Source organism: Prunus mume, linkage group LG7 (assembly GCF_029339155.1).
Source record: "Prunus mume cultivar Tortuosa linkage group LG7, ASM2933915v1, whole genome shotgun sequence".
NCBI lineage: Eukaryota > Viridiplantae > Streptophyta > Magnoliopsida > Rosales > Rosaceae > Prunus > Prunus mume.
Window position 1 is genome coordinate 4,829,876 of NC_142704.1, and position 23,093 is coordinate 4,852,968.

Sequence of the window (23,093 nt, forward strand, 5' to 3'; positions counted from 1 at the left end):
CCACTCACCTTCTGCTGTCGTCATGTTTACTTTTTGAAACACGATAGGGTTTCTACAGAAATGCTTTTCGTCCCAAAACAATCCTGCTTTTCCTTGAAAAAGAAAAGTAGTCCCACTAATGGAAGGCAAAAGCACCACTCATTAGTTGTGGGTTTGGAAATCTCATGGCAGGGCTCTCATAAAAAGCAAGTCCAATAAACGTGGTGGTAGGGGCCTACTTCAATGCAGTGCAGTGCAGCACCACAATCATTCAACTAACACTCTTCATCATTTGTGGACAGACTATCAATCAAAGTACACATAATATATTATAGAGTTTCACAGATGAGTTTTTATATATTTAGATATAAGCAATCCATAATTTTTAGTTGGTGTATTTGCAGTTAAAAAATCATATTCAAAAAAGGCACAGCAGAATGCAGATGAATAAAAGGTGAAAAATATTCATGCTTTTTTGCTGGTCCTAAAAGATTATGCTTGGCCATGGCATACACATCACACCAACCTTTTGTGCCCTACTGTTCAAGTTGACAATAGAAAAGGTTGAGGAAGTAGATAAAGCAAATTATTCAAAGTTTTGAGGAAAAACTTTCTACCCAAAATGATGTCCTCACATGGATTGAGCATTATATTACAAGAGAGAAAAGATTTTCGACTTTTAACATGTCTATTAGGACCATTAGATTATAATTTACAGATGCAGTGATGGCTGGCTTTTAAAGTGTACACAATACCTGTAGAAAATCTCCAGAGTTTTCGAGTCTTCCATTTTTTTTGATGGATTCCAAAACGAGAAGAGACTGGACATGTGCAAGAAAAAACTACTCTCTTGTGGTTCTTGCTCTTTGTTTACTTCAACACCATCTCCATGTCTCAATACTACTTGTTGAGGCCACAAGTGAAGTGAGTGTATATACATAATCTCAAGTTTTAGCTCCAACTCCATTTTCTTTGTTCTTTCTGCACAGCTATTTGACAAGGAGTGTTTTCAGGTGCACATTGTATATTTGGGAGAGAAAAAAAATGATGATCCTGCATCGACAAAAAAGTTTCATCATCAAATGCTAACCACCTTGCTAGGAAGGTATGGCTTTATTCTATACACCGTTCATTCTTTTAGTCCTAACGTCAAAATGATTTGCATTCCTAGATATAGAAAGACATAACAAGAAAGCTCCTTTTTTTCATTTTGAAGCAAAGAAGCTGCATATAAATCCATTATATACAGCTATAAGCATGGCTTTTCTGGATTTGCTGCGAGGTTAACAGACTCTCAGGCAGAAGCAATTGCGGGTATGGTATTTCGCAAGAAACTACATGATGAACATACTATTTTATCATCATTCATTTTTAACACCATAAACTGCAGAGTTTCCTGGAGTTGTCCAAGTGATTCGAAATCGCATTCACAAGCTCCACACTACCAGAAGTTGGGATTTTATTGGGATCCATCAGCACTTGTCGGGAAATCTTTTAACAAATAGCATGGGCAAAGGAACTATAATTGGTTTAATAGATTCAGGTAACATCCCCTATTATAAATACTAGTACACTTCAAACTGTACTTGAACACAAATTTGAATATATGCAGGTGTTTGGCCAGAGTCTAAAAGTTTTAATGATGAAGGCATGGATCCTATCCCAACACATTGGAAAGGAATTTGTCAGCAGGGAGAGCACTTTAACTCCACCAACTGCAACCGAAAAATTATTGGTGCTCGCTGGTTTGGAAAAGGAGCAATTGACCATTTTAAAAATCTTAACAAAACCAACACTGTGGTGGACTTTCTGTCACCAAGGGATGGAATTGGACATGGCACTCACACAGCTTCCACAGCAGCTGGCTACTTTGTCAAGAGAGTCAACTACAGAGGACTAGCTTCAGGGTTAGCCAGAGGAGGAGCACCTCTTGCTCACTTAGCAATTTACAAGGCTTGCTGGGCCTTTGAAGGATGCTCTGATGCTGATCTTCTAAAGGCATTTGACAAGGCCATTCATGATGGCGTGGACATCCTATCTCTTTCTGTAGGCAATGTGACTCCTTTGTTCTCGTACGTTGATCAGCGTGATTCAATTGCAATTGGTTCCTTCCATGCAACCGCAAAAGGGATTACAGTTGTTTGCTCAGCAGGAAATGACGGCCCTATCTCACAAACCATTGTGAACACTGCACCATGGCTCATAACTGTAGCAGCCACCACAATAGACAGGGTCTTCCCAACAGCCATTACACTCGGAAATAACCAGACTCTTTGGGTAAAGCTAACTCATCCTTGGAACGAAAAATCGGAAAAATAAAGCAGTCACTTAAGATTTCTTGCAATGGCTCTGTTGCAGGGCCAATCTATTGACATTGAAAAACATAAGCATGGATTTGTTGGCATCATATACTCCGAACGCATAGCTTTAGACCGGACAAATGATTCAGCGTGAGAACTCTTCTTTCCTTTTGATTAATATCTTAATTTATCTTCGCATGTGCTGTGTGTCACAATCTTCCATTTTACTTCAAGCAAGGATTGTCAACCTGGAAGTCTCAATGCAACATTAGCCTCAGGGAAAATAGTACTTTGTTTCTCAAAATCAGATCAGCAGGACATAGAGTCTGCATCAAACACCGTGCAGGAAGCCGGAGGGGTTGGACTTATATTTGCGCAGTTTCCCAATGATGGGCTAGCGTCATGCGATATTCCATGCATCAGAGTAGGTTATGAAGTAGGGACACAAATACTTTCCTACATCAGAAAAGCACGGTAAGAACATAAGAAGATGGAGACAACATTTAAGTGTACACATATGATACAAAATTGAGTTGTTTACTGTGGCTATGAAGGTTTCCAATTGCAAAGCTCAGTGACCCAAAAACTGTTATTGGGAAATGGGTCTCTCCACGAGTTGCCTCTTTCTCAGCTAGAGGACCTAGTTCCATGACCCCAGAAGTTCTGAAGGTAACAGTACTAATCATATCAAAGACAGACACACATATCAAATACTACGTTTACTTTCTCTTCATATCTGTATTATGTCATTATGACCTTTTTTTTAATACAATGCTTGATCAATGGGCATAGCCTGACATAGCTGCACCGGGTGTAGACATCATAGCTGCATTTCGACCACGTGACATGAAACATATCAACGGTTATGCGCTGCTATCAGGAACTTCAATGGCATGCCCTCATGTTGCAGGGATAGCAGCTCTAATCAAATCTGCACATCCAAATTGGTCTCCTTCAGCAATAAAATCAGCTCTAGTCACCACTGGCAAGTCAAAACCAAAACATCTATTTTTACAGCAAAAACTAGAGTCCATGCTCATCTACAACTTACATTAACTGCTTAACTCTTATGCAAATTGCAGCTTCCCAGACTGGAACAGATGGAACAAGCATTTCAGCCGAAGGCCTAACCCGTAAGGAAGCTGACCCTTTTGACATAGGCGGTGGCCATGTTGATCCCAACAAGGCAATCGATCCGGGGCTCATTTTCGATGCTAGTACAGAAGACTACATCCAGTTCCTCTGCTCCCTTGGTTACAGCAGTGCCTCAATTACCAGATTAACCAAGACCAATATAAACTGCATAACAAAAACTCATGGGGTGAACCTCAACCTCCCTTCCATCACAATTCCAAACCTCAAAAGGACAGCAACTGTGACAAGAACAGTGACAAATGTGGGGCACATAAACTCAAAGTACAAGGCATTGGTGCAGGCTCCTCCTGGCATAAAAATGACAGTTGAGCCTCAAACTTTAAGTTTCAATATAACCACTCAAATTCTTCCCTTCAAAGTCACCTTCTTCACAACTCAAAAGTTGCATGGAGATTACAAGTTTGGGAGCCTAACATGGACAGATGGAGAGCATCTTGTTAGGAGCCCCATAGCAATTCGTGTGATCGGATTTGAATCATATAATGATGTATGAGATCTCTGGGGAATCAAATATGAAATAACAACTTGTAACATTTTAAATTGCTCCAATATGTTCCAACTTCCAATCATGGACATCATGAATTTCAAAATGTAGGGTTTGGACCAGCATAGATCATATTTTGGCAGTATACCACACGCTTTGTATGGATGATAAATCTAACGGTCGAGAGCATACAAATTTACACCCGAGGTATTGTGCTTGATTTCCTCCTCCCATAATGTTGTTTTGTATGCATAAAAAATTCAACTCAATTGATATTGAATACAATTAAATTCCAATCTTTAGTAAAATGAATTAAGATATTCGAACCTTAAAGCATGTGACAAGAGCATCATCGATCACTCTTTTAATATTTGTGCAAAATATATCTAGTGTAATAAACTCCAATCTCTTGGACCCAAATAATAATAATAATAAGGGTAATTCTATATGAACCCCATAAATTACTCTTTACACCCCATAATTTTTTACACCCCACTAAATTTTAATAAAATTTCAAATTACTCATTAAACCCCTTTTTTTCCCCTAAATTGCCCTCATAAACCCCATTCCCTAACCACCCACCGAAAACCCCCTTCCCTTTCACCACACCCCATCTGAAATCGACCCCACCCCATCTGATATCCAGCCACACCCCACCGAAAATTCTCTCCTCTTGCAGACACACCCCATCGCACACCCCATCCCATTTACACCAACCTCCATCGCAGAACCATCGAAGAAGCCCTTTGCCATTGCCTGCATCGAAGAACATCGAAGAACTCATCCCTTGCCATCGCAGATCTTTGCTCACCATCGAAGAATCCCTTTGCCATCGCCTCTAGCAAACCTGAACCATCTCTAAAACAGAACCATCACACCCATCTCCATCTCTGCAAACCCAAAAGCCATTGAAGGTCAAGTTCTCACAAATCCTTATTCAATGTTTGATTTCAAATTTGATTTATATATTTACGTTTCTAAGTGTTGATTAAGCCTACATTTGATTTCACTTTTGAAAATCCAAAGTCTGATATTGATTTTGATTTTGATTTCAAGGTTCTGGATAGTTCGAACCTGGTTTTACGAAATTGGATTCTAGTTTCGGTGGATTGCCACGAAATAATTACATTGCTTCAGTGGTAGTCCACCGAATTGAACCTGTACTTTCGGTGGGTTACCACCGAATTGTTACCTTGTTTGGTGGTAGTCCACCGAATCTTTTTATTTTTCGGGACTCCCACCGAATTTATTTCAGTTTTTCAGTGGTACTCCACCAAATATGTATTTTTTCAGTGATTGTCCACCGAATTTATTTCCGTTTTGTGATTATGTACCAATACGCTCGAGTGTGTACTTAATATTTTTATTTTTAGATATGAAGATGATTCACAGGCGTATTACTGAAGCTTCATCATCACGACCTAATAGCTTGGATTAAATTTGTGGTTGGCAATAAGTTACTGAAAAATAAATAAATTTCGGTTGGATGCCAGAAAGGCGGGTAAAAGTTCGGTAGTACACCATGAACTACGTTCCATCTTACGGTGGATCCCCACCGAATATTAAGTTTCTCACTGGTGAAATCCAACCGAAAAAGGTGCAAAGTTTGGGTGGCATCCCACCGAAATTATCCGTCGCGTTAGATCGATGTCTTGAACACAACCAACTGTTATGAAATATTAAACTTGCAAAATGCCAAAAAATAAACTCGTACCTCATTCAAAGCGTCTCTAACTTCAATCTCACCCTTCATGAATAAATACAATATATTTTTTCACCAGTATAAACTTATAAACTTATAAATCTTGGGTTTAGGGTTTAGGAACATGATAGTTTGAGAAAAAAGTCAAACTAGGGTTGCAGGAACATATGTGGGGTGTAGTGAGCAATTTTAATTTTAATTTTAATTTTTTTTGTCCTTAACGGTAATTGTGTACAAGGGTAAAATAGGTTATTTATATTTAAAATTAGTATGGGGTGTAAAGAGTAATTAATGGGGTGCCAATAAAATCACCCTAATACTAATAATAATAAACTAAATTTAAGATTGAATGCGTCAGCCGCAAAACCACATATGCGTGTGATCCAGGTTTTCTTTGAGTATCTCGTCTCAGCCGTCAGATGACCCATAATCAACCGTTCAGTTAAGACAAATGCCACTCACGCGGATCGACCCGCCCAGCCGTCGATAAGTTTCAATCCAACGTCTCAATTGAAATTCACAAAAATCCGCGCAGAAAAAACTCAAACATAAGCGGCAAAGCAAAAATCAAAGATCGCTCCCCACTATAAAAACCCCTTTCCCCTAATTAGTCAGATCACCACATTCACTTGATTAGGTGAAAAATCAAACTGTTTGGGAGGTCAGAAAAAATTTTCTGGGAAAATGTCAGGGAGAGGAAAGGGAGGAAAGGGGTTGGGAAAGGGTGGGGCAAAGAGGCACAGGAAGGTTCTGAGGGATAACATCCAAGGCATCACCAAGCCCGCCATTCGAAGACTTGCTCGTAGAGGCGGAGTGAAGCGCATCAGCGGCCTCATCTACGAAGAAACCAGAGGGGTTCTCAAGATCTTCTTGGAGAATGTGATTCGCGATGCTGTGACTTACACTGAGCACGCCAGGAGGAAGACGGTGACTGCCATGGATGTGGTCTATGCTCTCAAGAGGCAGGGACGAACCCTCTATGGTTTTGGAGGTTAAATCCAGCATATGTAATCAAATCCCTCCTTTGATTTGGGGCTTTTGTAAAACTTGTTATGAGCGAACAAAGTGTTTGATGGTTTTTGAATCTCTAATGGCATGATTTTTAAGCTTGTTCTGCTTCAATCAATGAATATATAGACTTTTGATACGCATTTTTGTTGTTGATTTTTACCAGTTTCTGAGAAGGTTTATTTATTTTTGAACCAAACCCATTTGTGATTGTAGGCAAGGTGTTTGTTGGTTTGCCTGATGCAAGTTCATTTTAACATGTGTCTGGTTAACTATTTCTTCTAACTAATGTAATTTCACAGCCTTTCAGACTCGGAATTTAAAATCATTACAATAATTTACAAATATGCGGATCAAGTAATGGTTTGCAGAGATGTCTATTTTGAACTCTCTAGTGGCCATTTCAACTAGCTCAAGCAAGTTTAAGCAAAGTAAAAACTAGAAATTTGGCGGGCAAGAGTTTACTATTATTCATCTCACAATGAAATCTAACCTATCCAAGTAGGCATCCCTATCCATTGTCCATGGATTTCCTCCGCAGCTTGTTTTTTCGCTCTTGGGCGAAAACAACATAGCTCTGCACAAAGGGCAGGTCAGCTGGCCCTGGTTAACCCAACTATCTAGACACTTCCTATGAAACACATGATCGCAGTTGCACTGTTCCCTCACCTCATGGCTTCCCTCTATGTACTCCAAGCATATATAGCATACTGTGTCCTCACTTGCATGCTTTGTGTATCTCTCAAGAACTTGACCAAACTCCACTACTGGAAGCCTCCTCTTGATATATGCAGTTAGAACATGAATTGGGACGGGGACTATCGATGGGCACATACGATCCAACACAAGAACATAATTGTCTGGATTCGGATGATGATGTTCTTCCATGGAGTCAGTAGCTGACTCAGTTATCTGTTCTGAAGGCTTGAGCAGACCCAGATGGCTAAGTGCCAGTATCACCATGACCTTGAAATACTGAGGCAGGTTTAGAAGTGTCCTGAAGCTTATGCGCCATTTCGGCATCTTTATACAAACACAAGATACAGAAGGAAAGAGGGATGGAAGGTGAGTTGTGGAGCAGATGTATGACTATATAGCATATATTATACATTGCCAGGGAATTGAATATGCTGGTTTTAATAGTAAACTCACATGGTTTAGAATTGTCGTAAACACATGTTTGACGAGTCATTTTCGCCATAATTTTTGTCGAGTATAAGATAAGATCAATTTAATACTTGATGAGTGTCAAGTGCACACCAAGTTTGATACTTGACTCGGTCTGTAAAAGTAGTCATGGTCGAGTTCTAACTGTTCTAGGTCTCTTCTTCCTTGAGGAAATAAAATAATAGACTTCAGTCAAAAAACAATCAGTCCCCATGAAATTGTGTAATGAGCCTTCACTACTAGTTGCACAGCACTCTGCAGGGATTCAAGAATGACGGCGACGACAAAAAAGGCAAGTCATCATGTGAAGTAGAATGTATTAGAAGTCACGAACTTTTGGGTCCTTCCGAAGACTAACCTGAATTGAGGGACTATTCTAACTGCACTAGACTTATGAAATGCGGTTAGGAGGAGAATATATGAAAAGGTCTGATATTGATTGCTTGCTGATCGGTTCAAAGGCAAAACAGCAGGCGTAAGCAAGTGTTGTCTTTTCCGTACTAAAAGGAGTGGCTGTCATCAGGTTACGTATCTCAGAAACAAATTGTGGGTTTGTTTATTAGCATTAAAAAATGATATGGTTTGGTGAAACTGATGACATTTCTTCCATACTAAGCCTGAGCATTGGTACAATTAAAAACAAAAACAAAAAAGGTAAAGACAGTCGCCATCGTAACCCTGTTTACTTTAATAGCTGAAAATCACCCACACACATGTATTGTTTCACACAACGCTAGGTGTTGGCGGGCTATTTTACTACCTTAGCTTTGTTCCTCTAGGATAAATTAATTCACTACTTTATGAAAAGAGACGAACTTCTTTGTCATTGGTATATATACCTTGTGTATGTATCTTTTTCATCACATACTAAATTACGTAACGAGAGAGATAAAAAATAAAAATATACACCTATGACATAGAAGTTTATTTCTTAAACAACGCTATATGAGCCTGAGTCGTTCTATGGTGAGGGTGTCATATAGGGACCATAAATGTGAACCTTCATATTAGGCACATGATTTATTTGAATAGTAACTTCACTTAAGTTGAATGAAATGATCATGTGACTACTATGAAAGTTTATATGAGAGGTCCACACCGTTACCATAGAATTTCGCATATGAGCCTTACATCCACTATTGGACTGTCAAGCGAGGTTGAGTTTGGGTTCAACAGAAGGTGCCCCAATTCATGCCTCATGGGCTAACTGTACTATCATTTTGGATAGATTACAGGCTATGGCCCAACCTAAAACTACGACGTCGTTTTCTTTCCTTATGGAGACGGAGGTCGTCTCTTGGAAGATAGGATACTGGGTTTTATCCAAAACTTTGCCTTTGAGCTGAGACTCAGTGACTCAAACCTCTGCCATGGCGTCCTCTGTGTCTTCCTGTCACCATGTCCTTTCCTCTTTCTCTTCAAAGAAGAGCAGCAACCCAAACAATGTGAAAAGTCAGCTCTCTTCTTCGCTTTGGGGCTCTCCCATAAGCATAAGCAGCTTGTTCTCTTCAAACCCCAACACGTCCCTGCAATTCCAAACTCGGAGACGTCTCAGTGTCATCGCCATGGCTCCCCCAAAAGCCAAGCCCGGTGGAAAAGCCAAGAAGGGTATTTCAGATTCACTTTTCTGCTTCATCTTCAACAAATTCCAATTCATTTCCTTGATGGGTTTTCTCTTTTGCAGTGATTGGAATGATAAAGCTGGCATTGGAGGCCGGAAAGGCCACGCCTGCTCCACCAGTTGGCCCTGCTCTGGGTTCTAAGGGTGTCAATATCATGGCTTTTTGTAAGGATTACAATGCCAGGACAGCGGACAAGGCTGGTTATGTCATTCCAGTTGAAATCACTGTCTATGATGTTAGTCTGTGTTGCGTTTTTGGTATAAATTGTTCATTATCTTGCTCAATGTTTGAGAGATTTTGACTATCTTATCAGATTTTTTGATGCCAGGATAAGAGTTTCACTTTCATATTGAAGACCCCGCCTGCTTCGGTTTTGCTGCTTAAGGCCGCAGGTATATGCTCTTTTTCTGTTCTTTCATTTTGCTCTCTAACTGTTTGATGTTGGTTCTCTGAATATTTCTTAAACAATGGCATTTGATTGTATTGGAAGATGTCTTACCATGTTAATTTGCTAATTGATGCTCATCCAATCCAATGGATATCTTACCCAATGTTCTTGTGCTAGGCTTAGTTTGTATTTTTGTACTCACAAGTTGATTTCAGAAGGTCATATTTGATCAACTGACAGAATTTAAAAAAAGAAAAGGAAATTGTTTCAAGTTGAAAAGATTTAAGGTGGTGTGGATGAATGATCTTCATGGATGACCCACTTCACATTATTTATTAATGTGAGGTCTGTATAGTCTGTATAGTCTGCCATCATGAATTGGCCATTGAGTTTTCATCCGCCAATTAGCTTGGCATAAATCTCCTGCCATATTGCTGGAGTGAATTGTAGATGAGGTTTTAAAGCGATTTCCAGAATGCTGCAGATCTCAGGATAAAACTAAGAAAAATTGGCATGCTTACTTTTGTGCACAATAATTGTGGTTTTGATAGTTATTTACTTCAATCAGTATGATAATTGGTTTTGATTATATCTGTCACATATGCTCCTCATGGAGTCTTGGCCACTGTTTTGAGAATTATCACAATCTGGAAAGGCTGAAATAGTTTGGATGGTTGTTATAGTTTGTCATTTTATATATGTTCATAATAGGAGCAACCACATAACAATTTTTTGTTGATTAATTAAATGCTATTCCTTGCCAGTATTTGATTAGCATTATAGTAGAATATTTGTTTATCTGTGCTGGGTGGCATGTAGGAGTGGAGAAAGGTTCAAAAGACCCACAGCTGGAGAAGGTGGGAAAGGTCACCATTGATCAGTTGCGTACAATTGCACAAGAAAAGCTGCCAGACTTGAATTGCACCACTATAGAATCAGCAATGAGAATTATAGCAGGCACTGCAGCTAATATGGGGATCGACGTCGATCCTCCTGTTCTAGAACCGAAAAAGAAGGAAGTTCTGCTGTAGTGTGTGCTGCCTTCAACATTTTGTTTCCTTGATTATTAGGCTTTGTTCTTAAAATCATATTTGTTGTAAGTTAGTAGAGGACTGATGGGAAGTCAGTATGTAAAAACTATCACCTCCATTTTTGGTGGTTGGTTATAAATTCTTCATCCTTGTATTCTTTACTCTTGTTTCTCCTCTTATCATCTTTTTACTTCTATTTTTTTGGTTGAATCTGATGCTTAATCACAATTATTTGTCCTTACTTATATTGATTATATCCATAATCAAATTGAAGATAAAAGGAAAGCGACTTCAACTTCAAGCAGTCTGTGATTATGGACTATGACTATGTTAAGTGATGCCCTATTACTCAGCCTCATAATGTCAAATGTCGAATAATAATGTGGCAGACAGACTGAATTTTCTTCCTTTTCAATACACAATAAAATTTTCAGTGTCATTATAACGGTGATGTTGTCCTCTAAACGTGACGGTGTGACGGTCATATCCAACAACCAAACACCCAAGTATTTTTATAGATACCTACACACTCCTGGTGGAAACTTTGGTGTCGTCCATTAGTGTTACTTTTCTCGATCGTCTTGCTCAATTGTCCTTGCCAGGTTCTTTCTTTTATATTATTTTTGTGTTACTATTTTAATTATTGTGCCATTGACCAAAAAAAAAAACGCTTCTTCTTGAAAAAAAAGGACTATTCATCCGCATGTTGTGGAGATAACGTGGTTATATATATAAGAGTTTTCAGGGAAGATGATTATTGTTACTACTTGTGTTAGGATTATGTCTTTCTTTGATGATATCCTTAGGTCTTGTTTGGTTCACGGAATGAATTTGAGGGGAAATTATTTCTCATGTCATTTTCTAAGGGATGAAAATGGAAGATTCATTTCCCACATTTAGTAATGCTGGGAAAGTGACCAGGAGATATCGCTTGATTTCTTTTCTCATGTTTGTTTTGAGTATGAATGGAAAACAAAGTTTGTATAAATTTTCAATTATACCCATATTAAATCAAATAAAAAAAGAATGCATATAATGATATATTGTAATTCTAAATTGTTAATGGAGAGAAAATGGTCATGCAAAATATTTATTTAATATTGGCTCATTTTCCCAAACTTTCTCATAAGGAGGGAAAACAAAATTCAAGTTAGGAGGATGACTTCACTTTACCCCCCCCCCCCAACTTTACCATGGGTCAACAAACGATTTCTCATGCCTGGACTTATCGAACATGAGAAAACAATTGATTTCCCATTCTCAAGTCTCTTTTCCATAAACCAAACGGGGCCTTATTGTAGCCGTGCATATTGAATAGTAAGGAAAATCATACTTATGCTTCAAGATTATTCAAGATGTCCGACGACACTTCACAAGTTAGTGTCTTTAGTTAATGTAATCCAATTCTAATGAGTCAAACAAAGTAGGGTAAATATTCAGATTCGATTTTCTTCTTATTCTTCTGCAATATGGAGGTATTTATACAAATACAAAGATGTGTTAACCCTAAATAAAATAGGAAATATAAAATAGATAAATGGGTAAGTAATCAAAATCCTAACATAGTCTCCAAATCCTAAGTAAGTAAGGAAAATATGTTGAAGAAAAATGTGAAACTCCAAGCATAATTTCATCACCACTAATCAATTAATAGGGAAAAATTATGTTGAAGGAAAATATGAACCTCCCAACGTAATTTCACAACCACTAATCAATTAATGAGGTTTTATTATTTTAGGTTCGACCCATTTAAGACATAAGTCTCTTAATTACAATCCCTCGCTACAAGGGAAAAACCCTTTGATTCCATCATAAAGAAACAGAATGTGTGTGTGTTTGGTTTTGCGGCTGCTCCCAAATCCAACCTCAGGGTGCCTACGTATCCCTTCCGGGAATCAAGCCACTCGTAGTTCAATGATTCGCAATGAATAAATGAATCATCGCAAAAGAAGGAATTTGAATGAATTTGATTTAGGAGTGTTTGAGTGAATTTAGCTGAATAAACCAGGGATTCGATATGGAATTGTGTTTGGGATGGTTGCATCTAGATTGAATCTCTAGATTGTCTACGTACCCTTTCAAAAGGATCAAACCAACGTAGTTCGGAATTGATTTGGAAATTAATGGGTAAGTGTGACCAAATAATTTAGAATTTGTGTTTTTGGGACAATTTGGAGATTCTCATAAGTGGATGACCTATGAGAAAAATTAAAAATTAATGGGTAAGTGTGGCCCACTAATTGAGAATTTGTGTTTGAGATATTTGAAATTAATCTCAATGAAATTTGCACGGGTAGATGACCCATGGGAAAAATTGGATGGTTTTATACCATTCTTCTTTTTATCAATGTCCAAGAAAGATAATGACCGATTTTGATGAACCCACTAATTCTCTACAATTGACATTTGCATTCAGGAAAATGTTTGGACGAATTTGGTTAGGATAAAACCAGGGATTCAAATTTAGTTGCGGTTGTGTCTAGTGGGATGCTAGACTGCCTACGTACCCTTGACGGGATCAAACCGACGTAGTTCCAAACTGATTTGTGTAAAGGTTTGGTTAATGGGAATTTGGTTGTGGTTGCGTCTATTGGGATGCTAGATTGCCTACGTACCCTTGATGGGATCAAACCAGCGTAGTTCCAAAGTTTGGAAATTAATGGGTAAGTGTGGCCCAATAATTTAGAGTTGGTGTCTTTGAAACGATTTGAAGATTTTCATAGGTAGATGACCTATGAGAAAAATTGGAAATTAATGGGTAAGTGTGGCCCAATAATTTAGAATTTGTGTTTGAGATATTTGAATTTAATCTCATTGAAATTTTCATGAGTAGATGACTCACGAGAAAAAAAATTAGAAATTAATGGGTAAATGTGTCCCAATAATTTAGAATTTGTATCTTTGAGATAATTTGGGGATTTTCATAGGTAGATGACCTATGAGAAAAATTGAAAATTAATGGGTAAGTGTGGCCCACTAATTGAGAATTTGTATTTGAGATATTTGAATTTAATCTCATTGAAATTTTCATGAGTAGATGACCCACGAGAAAAACTAGAAATTAATGGTTGAGTGTGGACGAATTTGGTTAGGATAAAACCAGGGATTCAAATTTAATTGCGGTTGTGTCTATCGGAATGTTAGACTGCCTACGTACCCTTGGCGGGATCAAACCGACGTAGTTCCAAAATTTGGAAATTAATGGGTAAGTGTGGCCCAATAATTTAGAATTCTGTTTGAGAGATTTGAATTTAATCTCAACGAAATCTTCATGGGTAGACCCATGAGAAAAATTGGAAATTAATGGGTGAGTGTGACCCATTAATTGAGAATTTCTATTTGAGAGATTTGAATTTAATCTCAATAAAATTTTCATCGGTAGATGACCCATGGGGAAAATTAGATGGTTTTGTACCATTTTTCTTTTTGTCAATGTCCAAGAAAAATAATGAACAATTTTGATTAAGCCACTAATTCTCTATAATTGACATTTGCACTTGAACCCAAATATGGCTATGAGGATTTTTTAAAATTGATTCGTGAACCATATAATATGTAATTTGGGGCTCTGTAAATTTAAGGGGTAATTATTTAGATTACCCATTAATTACTATTGACTTTTGAGAGTTAATATGCAATTATTTTTGACAGCCCACTATTCTATTTTGGGCCTTTGATATTTTAACTGACCCATGAACAGAATTGGTTCACAACTGTGGTCTTTGTGACAAAAGGGACCAGCACAGCTTTTGATTGTTTGCAAACAATCAACAGAGAAGGAATTCTAGGCATGGCACCTGGCCTTTTCAAAGCCTTGTTTCTTTTCCTTTTTTTTTTTTTTATTTATAATTTTATTTTATTATTCATGTTTTCTTTTGGCTGGCCCTTTCTCTCCTTTTAACCCAGCAACAGACACAGTGGCGTATAGCCACTTTCTTTCTTTTTTTTTTATATTTTTGGTGCTGACCCTTTTTTCTTCTTTCTGTTTGTTGCTGTTCTTCTTCTGCCTTTCTAGGTGGCTGTCATTTTTTTGTTTGTTGCTGCTATATGCAACAAGCAGCCAAGAATTCAAGACGTGGCTGCAAGTCTATCTTTTTTTTTTTTTTAATTGCTCACACCAAGCGTTTCTCCAACCAGCGTGGCTGTTCCTCATCTTCCTGTTTTTCTTAGTATGTTGCGTCTGTATGCAAACAACACCAAACCCTCCCAAAACGGGGCTGGTTTCCTCCTTTATTTTTTTTGTTTGTTTGTTGTGATTGGGTGCCCAACAACAACAGGACAAGATGATCTTCCAAGAGAATTCAGTTTATGAGTTTGACACTCAAAATGGATTTAGTTTATGGGTTTTGTACCCAAGCATGGCGGTTCGCTCTGCAGAGCATGAAGATTTGCTCAGCATAGTATGGAGATTCACTCGGCAGAGCATTATTAATTTGTGGGTTGCCACCCAATATGGATTGCCATCCATTTGCTTGATTTTCGAGTTGCGACCCATGATGGATTGATAATCCATATAATTTGGTTTATGGGTTTCATACCCAAGCACGGAGGTTCGCTCGGCAGAGCATGGAGATTCGCTCGGCAAAGCATTATTGACTTGCGGGTTTTATACCCAAGCATGGATTGCCATCCATTTGTTTGATTGTGGGTTGTCACCCATGATGGATTCATCATCCAAGAGTTTGATTTGAGGGTTGCTACCCATTTGATTGATTAAAAGGGTTGCCACCCAACATGGAGGATCTCAAGAGAGGAGCCTTGATTGCTTCTGTCACATTTCTTCAGCACTGCCGTGCATCCTCCATGTTCCCCAAGCCTTGTTGGCCTTTTTTTTTTTTTTGTATCTCTTCACACTGCCACTGTGTGTTTTTTTTTTTTTGCAGCCTCACGGCTGCCTCTTCTCCAAGCCCTTGTCGCCAAGGCTTTTTTTCAGCCTCCCTCCACTTTTCTACAACACCTTCTCCTCTCCTCCTCCCTTTTTACCTCTGTACGTTCATGTCTTTTATAGGCAAAAGATGAACAGCAGTTGGGGAAGCACGTTTGCTAAGTGGGCAGCCTCTCTGCTGAATGGAGTTGCCAAAAAATAAACACGATCTCTTCCCACTATTATATGGTTATCCTCTTCCTTTATTTATCCCTTCTTTTTTTCTATGGATAAGAATAGGGACAATCTGATACACACGTTGTTTCCCATTTGTTTTGAAAGCAAGTGTCATGTGGTTGTGGGAATCACCCACCCAACGTTATGAGGGTTATCTAAGCCCACGATTTTTTTTTTTATAATTTTTTTTTTGGTTTAACACCATTGTTTGATGGCAACTCCTATTTATTTTATTTTATTTTATTTTGATCAAAAAATCGACGTTCCATCAATTTTGGCCATACATTCAGATTCCAAAACTCGTAAACTCCAAACTACTAAACCTCAAATTCTAATCCAGTAAAATAACATGAGCACTACAAGAACATGTTAAGGGTCCGTTTGATAACCATTTCAATATGAGCTTTTAGTTTTAATTTTTTGTGCTAGAGTATAGTGGAAAATGAGAGGGAGAATGGAAGTGAGGATGAGATTGAGAGAGAGGATAAGAGGGAGGATGAGAGGGAGGGATGAGTAATAAAAGTGAAAACAATTTCAAATAGATTTTAGTTTTTAAATTTTGTTTTCACTTTTGCTACTCTTCTCTCTCATCTTCCATCTCAATCTCATGTCCACTCTCATTCTCACTTCCATTCTCCTTCTTTTGCCTTTATATTCTTAGCACAAAAAATGAAAACTATAAAATAAAATTGAAATGGTTATCAAACAAGCCCTAAGTTAATCAAAATAACAAATTACTTTAACTTTTTAACTATTTGCAGCATGTCATATATTATGATGTTTTTTCATTGAATAATGCTACTCTTACCACATTTGTATACCACATTTTCATACCACCTTATGTGGCAGATAAGATGTAGAGCCACATCAATTAAAATTATTTAATATTTTCTTTTCTTTTATGATTTATTAACACACAAAAAAAATATTAATTAAACTTTCTTTATTAAAATATACTTCATTGATTTAATTGATATGGCATATAATATGGATATACCACATCATGTGGTATAGAAATGTGGGATAAAAATGTGGTAAGTATAGCATTAGGGTTTAGGCTAAACTGAAAGATTTTGTGATTAAACAAACTGAGAAAGACAGATATATTAAGCTAAAGAAAACAAAACAAACTTATCAAAAAAAAGAAAAGAAAAGAAAATAAGTAAAGTATACACCAACTGGTAAAGTGAGCTTTTTTTTAGTCTTCATGGGCCGACCAGAAAACTAATTCAAATAGGATTATGAATGTCGTCTGCTCAGTGGATTAGTGGATATAATTAATAATTAAGAAGATAAAGACAATAGTTATTAGAAATTGGACTCTTAATTGGATTTAGTACCCAAAAAACCAATCCATGGATTGGCGGCCCAAAAGGCAAAAGGGCATCTAAAGGTAAAATAAATCAAGTCATTAATTGTGATTCATGTACCAGCAAACAAGGAAAACCAAATCATCACAAGGACAGGAATCTTCTTCGCAAGCAAAAACTATTCAACCCTGAACCTTCTGGAAGTGAAATTAGCGATTGTGGCATTTGCACCACCGTCTCTCCCTATCTCTAAATATTCTTATATCAATGTCATGTTTCAAGCAGAAAGCTTTCCTCCACAGTAATATTTAGAGAATCTGAGGACCACCACAACTCTATTGTAGCTCCAACGATTCGTACCTATTTTTCAGCTTCATCTTACCCTTCTGAACATTACTGCGTTCAGAGGTATCTCTATCTTTTATCTCTCTCTGGATTCATTATAAAAAAATATTTTTATTATATATTTATGTACTTGAATCCATAAATCCAATGCTTTTTCAATTACCCAGATCCTGAAAGAGAGGGAAAAGTGAGTTTATTATGTTATCTTATTTGGGTGCTGTGGATTTGTTGTTTTGGATTTTGCTCTGTTTTTCTGCACTCTTTACGTGATATTGCTTGATGGGTCTCGTGATTTTTTGTTTGGTTATCTGGATGCATACGTAAACAGCTGCGTATAAAGTTTTCTTTTTTTGTTGGCTTGGTTTTTATGTGTTGGTATATCATATTGCGTCTGTTGTTATCCTTGTTTGTATGACTTTTGTTCTCTGATTAAGGTATGCATAATGATTTTTTTCATTCCCATCCTCTCAATTTTCAAGCCTCCGGTATCTTTCTTTTTATTCTTATGTATCTCCTCTGAATTTGACTGGTGTGGCTTTTTACAACGTTTTTTTCCTTCTTCATCCAATTAGATTTGAGTTATTTTATAAGAATAAATGTTTGTCATCAATTGGATCATGGTGATTGATATGAGTGCACTACCCGAAATGCTTCTAAGGAGGATGCTGAAGAGTAGTTAAAGAAATGCAAGATACGATTTCCAGTAGTATTATTCCTTCTGTTGTTTATGTTTCTGGCTTTGTGGGTTACGTATGTTTTGATATGCCCTCTTTGCATTTTGGTGTCAGGGCAAAGTTTCAGTATTGAAGTGCTCTATTTCTAGGAGCTTTTCTTAATCTTAACTAACCTGTAATTATGATTGTTGGGAAGATATAAATGGACAAGAGGTAGGTCGAAATTGGGTATCTGAAGGATGGTTGGACAAATATAGGATTGGGCAGAAGTACATTATAATATTTTTTTTGTAACTGGAATACTCTGTTGGGCTGTTATACAAATGATCTAGTTAGGGAGGTGACATGAGAAAACACATTTATTCATGTGCTTTCTTTGAGTTCCATGACAGCCAATCAAATGCTTATAGATGTGCTTGTTATCTTTCAATCTTTGTTGTTTGTCATCTTGTATTCATTCAGTCAGTTTCATGTTGTCTTTTTCCCACTATTATTGCTCTCAGGCTTGGTTTTTCTTTTTCTTCTGATTTTTGTGTGATTTTTGTGGTTATATCTGACATAAAAATCTTAAAAATAATTCATCTTGTTGCTTTTCAGATGGAAGTGCAAAATTCTGGGCATGTTCATATAATTGAAGTATCTGGAGATGTGCCAGCTATAGAGACAAGCCTGGGTGTGAGAAAGATTTGTGGGGAAGGACCGTGTGGATTTTCAGATGCTAAAACCAGTTCCAAAGATGCACTGGAACGGTCGGCATCCATGCGGAAGCTTTTGATAGCAGTTATACTTTGTGTTATTTTCATGAGTGTGGAAGTTGTGGGGGGTATTAAATCCAACAGTCTTGCAATTCTGACTGATGCTGCTCATCTATTGTCAGATGTTGCAGCATTTGCAATATCTCTGTTTTCGCTTTGGGCATCAGGATGGGAGGCAACACCTCGTCAGTCTTATGGCTTCTTCAGGATTGAAATCCTAGGTGCTCTTGTTTCCATCCAGATGATTTGGCTTCTTGCTGGGATCCTTGTTTATGAAGCCATTAATAGACTTGTCAACGAGACTGGTGAAGTTCAGGGCTTTCTCATGTTTGTTGTTTCTGCATTTGGTTTAGTGGTTAACATTGCCATGGCACTCCTATTGGGTCATGATCATGGGCATGGGCATGGGCAAGGACATGGACATAGTCATGGGCACGGTGATCATCATCACAGTAATGAGGATCATGATGATACACATAGCCATGGGATTACTGTGACAACACACCCTCATCATCATGTGGTGCACTCCAATCATGATCACACGGAACCTCTGCTCAAGCCTGGCTGTGAAGGCGAAAAGAAACCAGAAGGTAAAAAGACGAAGCAACAAAATATCAACGTGCAGGGGGCTTATCTTCATGTACTTGGGGATTCCATTCAGAGTATTGGAGTGATGATTGGTGGAGGAATTATATGGTACAAGCCTGAGTGGAAGATTATTGATCTGATATGCACCCTTGTATTTTCGTTGATTGTGCTGGCGACAACAGTCCGGATGCTGCGAAATATTTGGGAGGTTCTGATGGAGAGCACTCCTAGAGAGATTGATGCCACAAAGCTTGAGAAAGGCCTCTGTGAGATGGATGAGGTAGTTGCCATTCACGAACTGCACATATGGGCCATAACTGTTGGCAAGGTGTTAATGGCTTGCCATGTTATCGTGAAGCCGGATGCTAATGCTGACATGGTACTTGAAAAGGTTATAGACTATATCAAGAGAGAATATAATATCAGTCATATAACCATTCAGATAGAGCGTCAGTAGATTTGCAGGGAGATAATCTTTCATAGCTTGAGTGTTGGAATTAGGTGGGTTTGGCATTTTTAAGACTAACATTCTTTTCCACAGTTGATAGATCGTATCTCTCTTTTGGTTTGCTCTTATATATTTCTTTCTTACTAGAAAATACTTTTATTTTGAAGGGATTTCAATTTAGTACATCTCTCTGTGCACAAAATACTTGTCTGCAATCTGCTGCATTTTATGATGAAAAGAATTACAATCAATTGATAAGAAAAGAAGAGTAATTATTGAAAAATAAAACACATCCAACTGGATATTACACGTTTTTAAACAGCTCAACGACTGAAAAAGTAAAAGCAGAACATGCAACTCGAATGTTTGAAAACCCCGCTTCTTTTAGCCAAACTTTCTAATTCTTTCTCTGTTCTCTCCTTTCCCATCACATTAGTGTTCATCAGGTACACATCAAACTGAAACAAACTTCTAGCAGAAAGACTAGTTTCAGGGGCTTCTGGTACCACCATATCCACCAGTATCACTTTCCCATGGTCTGGCAAGGCCTCATAGCAATTCTTCAGTATCATCAAGCAATGTTTGTCATCCCAGCCATGTAGCATCCACTGTTTTTAAAATCATTAACATTAGTTGCAAGTTACGATAGCAGACTTTTTGTAGGAAATCGAAAAATCTTTTAAGCACTTTGAAGAATTTGGATGATTCTAACAAACCTAACCTTCATGAAAATGGCATCTCCTTTCGGAATCCTTATGAACATATCTCCTGCAATGTGCTCTATACCTGAAAGCAAAACTCTTCCATAAGTCAGCAAAGCAAAGTGAAGTAAATAGTGATACACTAAATTGTCTGATGGGAAGCAAGAAGCTGATATCATACCAGTATAGGAGGGAGACTTTTCTACAACAGAAGGCAAATCATAGTTGAAACCCTTGATGGCAGGGTACATGGAGATTATCATGTTAAGGATAGTACCATCACCACCACCCACATCTACCAGTGTTTTTAGACCTACAAAACCTTTATAAGTCTTCAAAATCTTCTTCATAAAAATGGGGTTGAACTCTTTCATTGAGTCCTTGAACACTCCACCAAATCTTTCATCCTTCCCAACGTACTCCACCATATTCATTCCATAGGCCTGGCTAAATGGAAGCCCTCCTTCCAAAACTGCATCTTTCAAATGGAACCTGCAGTGACATTAATTTCTTAAAGAATTTACAATATATGAAGATGATCACACTTATGAGAATAAAAAACACACACACGCACGCACACACAGAGTTTGACATGTATACAAAAACGACTCATTAAAAACACAAAAGGAAAAATTTGTACACGTCAAATTGTAAGGTATCCATATAACGTGACAAGTATTTTTCAAAATTCGAAAGAAAAATACCAGCTATCTATGGTGACCTTGTCATTGCACAAATATAGTAAAGGTGCCAATGACACACCATCTTGGTTTTTGATGAAATATTTGGAGACAGGTGACAGCCCATAAAGCCTGAGAGCCTCCCCGTCAGTTTGGTGTGAGGTGACAGAGCAAGCGAGAACAGAGTAAGCAGACAAAAGGCGAAGCATACGATCAAGAACCAAATCGGCACCTGGGTTGTTGTTAGAGGGAAGCTGAGATGCTATTTGGGTGGCTGAAAGCAGGGCTCCACGGCCAGCTCTGTGCAGTATGTCAAACACTCCAAGCTCTGTGGCTGCTTTGAGCACCATAGGCACAAGTGATGCGCTTGCTAGTTGCATAGCATATTGGGAGTGAATTTCCTCTTCTTCATTGGTGGCCATTTTTGTCAGCTGTTTTTCCTTTATGTTGGTTTTTATGGTTTTGAACTTTTATATATGCATGAGAGTTCAAAATGGTTTTCAACGTTTCAAACTATTCTGAAATTTTTTAGTTGCCAGACGAAGAAATTGAGCTTCTATTTTGGAGGCTTGAATGCACCATTTGATTATATCCAAAGTCAGTCTGCTTCTGGAAGCCCAAATAACATCAATTAAACGTTGCTACATTTAACAAATTTGTTTGAAACTTACCTGCTTTACATTTTTAACTAGGGCTGTGTTCGGTGTGGTAACCGCACCAAATGCTCATAACCAACAACTGGAGGAAGACCATACTAGGAACTGCTACCGGATCAACCAAGGCCGGTTTGCCGATGGTTGGTTGTACCGATCAAGTCGTCGGAACGGTTTGCCGAATGTTATCTTTGATAACCCGCCGGTTTTGTCGGTCCAACCACAGCCCTATTTTTTACCCCCCAAAAAAAAAAACCCTGTTTCACCGACAAGATGCAACTTGGACCGATATATTCCAAAGTTAAATTATTTGCTCCATTTAGGTAAATACAAACAAGAACACAAGAAACAAGAAAAAGTTATTAAAAAGAAAAGAAGGAAAAAAAAGAAAAGTGGGAACTACATAAAAGGCAAGGACGAGTTCCATTATTCTTAAGTAAGAACAAACACACTTTTCATATAAAACACACCATATTCTGCATCAAGTACCTATATAAAAATATTCAGCAGTCTTAGGGGGAAAAAAACAAAGATAAAATATTCTGCATTTGGTGGTCTTCAGTAGCCACAGTGGAAGGGAAAAGACATAAAGGAGGAATATTTTACAGCCACATTTGATTGGGGTAATTTTTTTTTTTCTTCACTGATGTGACAAGAATTTTAGAAATTCCAAAGATTGTAAAGGGATTACCCAAATCAAGCTCCAACTAAGGGCACTTCCAGCAGTCAGCAAGAGAGTTAGGACATACACTATTCACATTAATAGTATTTGCCTTTGCAAAAAGTAAATTGCAATTCCAGCAGTTGCCATGGCAAAGGGCAAGTACTATTCAATTTTTTGTTTTTTTTACAAATTTGTTTACCTAAACAATTAATTTGGACAATATTTTCGGATGAGATTTTCTGATAAAATATTCGGATAAGATTTTCAGCTTCAAATTTCAGATAAATTTTTGTTTCAAATTTAAGATAAATTTCAAATTTTCAATTTCATATAAATT

The 23,093-nt window shown here is 37.7% G+C and overlaps 4 protein-coding genes and 2 pseudogenes across 8 annotated transcripts; 4 read left to right on the top strand and 2 right to left on the bottom strand.

Moving 5' to 3' along the window:
- Window positions 1-642: 642 nt before the first annotated feature.
- Window positions 643-3,983, top strand: LOC103343959 (subtilisin-like protease SBT3.10). Its single transcript, XM_089055920.1, has 10 exons — window positions 643-903; window positions 993-1,084; window positions 1,196-1,293; window positions 1,370-1,522; window positions 1,592-2,256; window positions 2,338-2,429; window positions 2,514-2,753; window positions 2,834-2,948; window positions 3,072-3,264; window positions 3,362-3,983. The coding sequence occupies exons 1-10, from the start codon at window positions 778-780 to the stop codon at window positions 3,925-3,927; spliced, it is 2,340 nt and encodes a 779-aa protein (XP_088912046.1). The 5' UTR covers window positions 643-777; the 3' UTR covers window positions 3,928-3,983.
- Window positions 3,984-6,200: 2,217 nt separating this feature from the next.
- On the top strand, window positions 6,201-6,772 carry LOC103343958 (histone H4). The gene has a single exon (XM_008247586.2). The coding sequence runs from the start codon at window positions 6,306-6,308 to the stop codon at window positions 6,615-6,617; it is 312 nt and encodes a 103-aa protein (XP_008245808.1). The 5' UTR covers window positions 6,201-6,305; the 3' UTR covers window positions 6,618-6,772.
- Window positions 6,773-6,933: 161 nt separating this feature from the next.
- On the bottom strand, window positions 6,934-7,927 carry LOC103343957 (uncharacterized). Its single transcript, XM_008247585.3, has 2 exons — window positions 7,868-7,927; window positions 6,934-7,718 (listed from the first exon to the last, which is right to left on the bottom strand). Exons 1-2 carry the CDS (start codon window positions 7,925-7,927, stop codon window positions 7,101-7,103), a joined length of 678 nt encoding a protein of 225 aa, XP_008245807.2. The 3' UTR covers window positions 6,934-7,100.
- Window positions 7,928-9,094: 1,167 nt separating this feature from the next.
- PRPL11 (plastid ribosomal protein l11) lies at window positions 9,095-10,998 on the top strand. Its single transcript, XM_008247584.2, has 4 exons — window positions 9,095-9,404; window positions 9,481-9,653; window positions 9,747-9,810; window positions 10,626-10,998. The coding sequence occupies exons 1-4, from the start codon at window positions 9,167-9,169 to the stop codon at window positions 10,835-10,837; spliced, it is 687 nt and encodes a 228-aa protein (XP_008245806.1). The 5' UTR covers window positions 9,095-9,166; the 3' UTR covers window positions 10,838-10,998.
- Window positions 10,999-17,370: 6,372 nt separating this feature from the next.
- Window positions 17,371-20,243, top strand: LOC103343872 (metal tolerance protein 1 pseudogene; annotated as a pseudogene). 3 transcript variants are annotated; one of them, XR_016122145.1, is made up of 2 exons: window positions 17,371-17,656; window positions 18,865-20,243. The product of XR_016122145.1 is annotated as a metal tolerance protein 1 pseudogene, transcript variant X1 (transcript). The 3 variants fall into 3 exon arrangements; XR_016122146.1 differs by lacking the exon at window positions 17,371-17,656 and adding an exon at window positions 17,757-17,780; XR_016122147.1 differs by lacking the exon at window positions 17,371-17,656 and adding an exon at window positions 17,909-18,027.
- A 6-nt stretch (window positions 20,244-20,249) lies between these two features.
- Window positions 20,250-22,358, bottom strand: LOC103343871 (caffeic acid 3-O-methyltransferase-like; annotated as a pseudogene). Its single transcript, XR_016122148.1, has 4 exons — window positions 21,464-22,358; window positions 20,941-21,251; window positions 20,780-20,844; window positions 20,250-20,666 (listed from the first exon to the last, which is right to left on the bottom strand). The product of XR_016122148.1 is annotated as a caffeic acid 3-O-methyltransferase-like (transcript).
- Between the last annotated feature and the right edge of the window lie 735 nt (window positions 22,359-23,093).